The 5,124-nt window shown below is 34.6% G+C and overlaps 1 protein-coding gene across 1 annotated transcript; it reads right to left on the minus strand.

Moving 5' to 3' along the window:
* Positions 1-1,253: 1,253 nt before the first annotated feature.
* LOC124944815 (glycolate oxidase 1-like) lies at positions 1,254-4,841 on the minus strand. The gene is made up of 11 exons (XM_047485159.1): positions 4,671-4,841; positions 4,382-4,518; positions 4,172-4,296; positions 4,052-4,098; positions 3,846-3,923; positions 2,657-2,781; positions 2,523-2,589; positions 2,300-2,432; positions 2,107-2,207; positions 1,924-2,028; positions 1,254-1,652 (listed from the first exon to the last, which is right to left on the minus strand). Exons 2-11 carry the CDS (start codon positions 4,516-4,518, stop codon positions 1,473-1,475), a joined length of 1,098 nt encoding a protein of 365 aa, XP_047341115.1. The 5' UTR covers positions 4,671-4,841; the 3' UTR covers positions 1,254-1,472.
* Between the last annotated feature and the right edge of the window lie 283 nt (positions 4,842-5,124).

The following is a 5,124-nucleotide window of genomic DNA, read 5'->3' on the forward strand; positions in this document are numbered from 1 at the left end:
TAGTCTCTTGAGAAAGTGAATAGTGGGATTGCAACGGGAAAATTTTGTTTTAATCCTTCATTGAGTGAATTTAAGTGATTTTAGGTTCACTTAAATTAACTCCTATTAGCGCTTGTCAACAGAAATGAAGAAAGCTTCACTAGATTGCGCTTGTAAAAACATAAATATAAAAGCTTCACTAGGTTGCGCTTGTAAAAATAGAAATGAAGAAAATTTCACTAAATAGCGCTTCATAAGCTGAAAATACATAGTGAAGCAATGTTCACTGGTTAGCGTGTTTGTTTCACTACTCCTATTAGCGCAGTAATTAAAAACGAAGAAAGTTTCACTAGGTTGCACTTGTAAAAATAGAAATGAAGAAAACTTCACTAGGCAGCGCTTCATAAGCTGAAAATACATAGTGAAGGAATGTTCACTAGTTAGCGTGTTTGTTTCACTACTCCTATTAGTGCAGTAATTAAAAACGAATAAAGCTTCACTAGGTTGCGTTTGTGAAAACAGAAATGAAGAAAACTTCACTAGACAGTGCTTCATAAGCTGAAAATACATAGTGAAGCAATGTTCACTGTTAACGCTTGTTTCAGCATTTTTAATTCTCCATTAGGGTATACATAAATGAAGTAATAAATGTTTTACCTGAACGCTTAAAGGTCTTCACATTAATGTGTTTGAAGTTTTTCATGAAATTTTTTAAAGGCATATAAATTGAGTGAAGCGAAAGAAGCTTTACTCAATAGCGTCTCTCTTCATTCCACAATACATGGCGAGTGAAGCGAAGGAAGCTTCACTCAATAGTGTTTCTCTTCTTGCTGTTTTACATGGCGAGTGAAGCGAAGGAAGTTTCACTCAATAACGCATCTTTCATTATGTTTTACATGACGCTTCTGATAACCCGGAATGAAATTCGAATTCCGGTTCTCTCTCTCTTCCATTCAGTCCGATCCCTGATTTATTATTAAAATAATTTTACTGAAATCTGATTGGTCCGGAATAAGGGAACACCCCATTCGGTAGCAAAGGATATCATTTGTGAAATAACAGGCAATGCAAAAGATGTCATGAAACTCCTAAGCCATTAACTAATCATTCGCAAGGAAGGCTTTTGCACTGGCCTGAGGGCGTTCAAAAAACCTATAGCATCTTGAGACAATAATGCTACCATCTAAATTCAATCTAAATACATATTCCCTCCAAAAGCATCAAATTGACAAACATAAAAAGGAAAAAGAGAAGTAATTGTAAAAAGCATTTCCCAATAAAAATAGTTCAAATGTGAAGTAGTAATTCATAGACATTGATTATGTACAAAAAGAAGAGAAGGCAACATCATCAAGTATATATGTTGTATTCCTTCTTACACATGAAACATTTTTGTCAACCTTGTAAACATATTTTCTTCTTCGTTCAAATATGGTAAAATAACATATTCAAAGTCCATTCACAAGCACGACGAATTACACTTGTCTTTTCACTCATAACCTCGGTTTAGGAACGTCCCACTCAGTGCTAATATGGTCGCGAGTGATTTCTTTGAGCGAACGACACCCACTTAAAGCCATGGTCAATTCAAATTCATCCCTCAGCATCTTCAGCACGTTACTAACACCAGCTTCTCCATTAACCGCCAATGAGAACACAACTGGCCTTCCAATCTGTCATTAACCGATCAAGACTCAAGATTTGAAGAAAAAAGAAATATACAATTACAACCTTGTTTGATTGATACTTCATCAATCAAATCATTTAAATCATCATCTAATTAATATATTTAAGATCTTGTTTCATGTAAAATTATTTAGAAATATAGTTTTATTTTTTTATTTATAAAGTTAACACTACCCACATACATGATTCATAAATTCACAACTTTTGTGACTAACATATAGGCTTAATTAATAGAAAGTAAAATAACTGCCAACTTACAAATATGCCAGACGCTCCAAGAGCCAGGGCTTTGAAAACATCGGTTCCACGACGCACTCCACCGTCCAAGAACACAGGAATACGTCCCTGAGCGGCTTTCACTACCTAAGATTCGAAATGATAATTCTTCATAAGAAACACAATCCAAAAAAAAAAGATTAATCAAATTGGCAAAAACCATACTTCTTCTAGAGCCATGATAGTGGAAGGCACGTAATCGAGTTGGCGAGCACCATGGTTAGACACAATGATACCCGCTGCACCACTTTGTACAGCAATCCTTGCTGCAATAACAAGAACAACAACAACCAAAATACATATAATAATCATTGAAGAATTAACCAACCGAGTTAATTTACATGTCAATGAAACAAACCATCCTCAGCTGTAAGAACGCCCTTCACTAGAATAGGAAGTGAGGTAATTGTCTGAAGCCACTTCACATCCTTCCAGCTCAGAGTTCGGTCGATTTGACCAGCAACATATGAAGCTAATCCAGAGTCATTAGCCTGCAACAAGATATATACAGATCCATTTAAGCCAATTTTACCATTGTGCAAAAAAAAAAAGAATCTTCAGTGGTTTAAGTTTAAACTAACTTTATCCATCTTTCCAAGGTTGAGACCTTCGAAATTTTTCAATGTCAAGAATGGAGGTAAAGTGAATCTGCATGAAAATAAACCAGAAACATTGAGAATATTATTTTTTCAGGCTCAATAATAAAAATGAATACCTGTTCTTGATGTCAGCCTCTCTGCGGCCAAGTATTGGAGTGTCAACAGTGAGGGCTATAGCTTTGAAGCCAGCCTTTTCAGCTCTTCTCACAAGCTGGGCAACCACATTCCTGTCTTTATACACCTGAACGTTTTGAAAATAGAAAGTTAGCACACATGAAGATTATAACTGACAGATAGAATGAATTTTGAAAAGTTTGATACAATCTCTTCATATCGCTGTTTATCTTGCTGTTGATTTACTAATGTAGGAAAATTTACTCTTCAAGACAGTGCTCTAAATATTTAATATTAGATGTGATATGCATTATACTTTTCAAAATGTGACAAGTAATTCTTGGATTACAATGAGGAAGAATCAAGAAAGTTTTGTATTAGGATATCACTTTATTTCAGGATTTGGTTACTCAAGGAAAATATGCTAAAGTTAATTAGGGAAGATGATCAACCAGCAAACATAATCCATCACAATTAACAAATTCAAGAAGAATTTAGATGTTATAAATTAAGAAAGGGTTTGAATGAAATTAATTTGCAAACTTGGGAATGATCTATAGTTGCACTAAAAAAAGATTGGGACTATTTGTAATCACGCTTTTTGTCTCTCGATTCTGAATGATTTTATTTGAAACCAGAGTTTATTATTTGAAGGAAGCTAGCACAATCTTGTACAGTCATGTCACCCACTTCAACTTAAGGAGTTTTTAATGGAAATCCGACATTAGACATTTGATATCTTAGGCGAGACTCTTTCCAAATGAACTACCCTAGTGGGGTTCTCTAGATTCTGAATTATAATCATGAAAAACATTACATTTGTTATGTTTGTCATATATACATAAATTATGGTGTTTTTAGTGTAAATCAAATCTTAGATCTTAACTTGTTAGGTAAAGATTATTTTCATTTGAACTATCATACTCTAAATAATTATATCAAATAAATAAAATCACACAATAATCTGAATTATTATGATCTAAAAAATAAGTAATCACTCTCAGTTTTATGGCGATTTTCAACTAGTTCCTGATTATGACAGAGATTTAGAAAGTAAGTAAGAGTCCCAAATAGGCTCATGACATTAGAAAATCTATAAAGAGTTGAGACTAAAAATGATTTAGACTTAGATTTTTTGTAGTATTCTAAATTTTCTCTACAAAATGAATTGAAGAATACTTAAAGACTTACATAGAGTTGAAAAAATCTCAATCCAGGTCCAGTAGAAGCGACTTCTTCAACGCTTGAAGTGGCCCATGAAGACAATGTCTGAAACAACAATCATAAGAAAAAACATGAAAAAAATAAGCAAGTGCATGCACCGATTGAATTCAAAGTTCACAATGCGATTAAGTTGAATAAAAGCGGCAAAGGGAAAGACAAATATGCAAACAAACCATAGCAGTTCCAGCAGCAGAAGCAGCCCTAGCTGTTGCATATTCTCCTGCATCAATCCAAAATCAATTTTTAGAAAGTTTTTTCGATAGCAAAGAAGATAAATTAGTTAGAGAATCTACCTTCAGGATGAGCCATCTTTTGAAAGGCAGTTGGAGCAATCATGATAGGCATGGATATCTTGTATCCCAAAACAGTAGTAGACATGTCTATCTTACTTACATCAATAAGAATACGTGGACGAAACCTGCATTGATCATGATTCATGATTCGTTTCAGCAAAACGAATCCAATCCAGCAGTCAGTTTTTAATTATTTGTAATTTAACTTACAGGATTTTGGAAAAAGCAGATCTGTTCTCGTTCAGAGTCCATTCATCTTCCGCGCCGGATGCATAGTAGTCGTACGCCATTTTCGGCAGTTTCTGCTTGGCGAGAGCTTGATACTCGGTCACGTTAGTGATCTCCATCTTCAAAATGCGTTTGAATAACAGAAACAGTTAAGAAACATATATATAAGACCGATGAAAACGAGAATTGATTGATCTATCGATCGATCGATCAAAGTAGCATTGAAATGACAGGAAAAAGAATTGAAAAACGAGAGAAAGAGGCTGCTGACCTTGGGCGGGAAGAGAAAGAACAGAGAGAATGAAGAGTAGTGATAACAAGTGGTATAAAATACGTAGCAAGCAGTTGTAAATAGTAGAGAAAGAGGATTAGCATTTGGAGGTTGAAATTTGATAGCAAATCCGATGAGGAGAGAGGTAAATGGATGCGTCTCCTCCACATGATCCTTGTGTGTTTCTCAGAATTTCGACTTTTCTATTCATTATCCTCTCGTTCGAACACAAGATTATTATCAACAAAAATCTTCTCAATAATCCAAAGATTCACGAGCAATCTCTCTCTCTCTCTATCTCCATCAACTGTCATCATCTTTTGAATTCGCGAATAGTAAAAAGATGATGATGATATGGCCCAGTGAGAGCCTTAACCAGGTCTTGATAATGCATGACTCAGGGCGGCTGAGATTGAACTTATCATTTCTATGAATTAACAAATTAATACTTTTT

The sequence above is a fragment of the Impatiens glandulifera genome, chromosome 7 (genome assembly GCF_907164915.1).
Source record: "Impatiens glandulifera chromosome 7, dImpGla2.1, whole genome shotgun sequence".
Classification (NCBI taxonomy): Eukaryota; Viridiplantae; Streptophyta; class Magnoliopsida; order Ericales; family Balsaminaceae; genus Impatiens; species Impatiens glandulifera.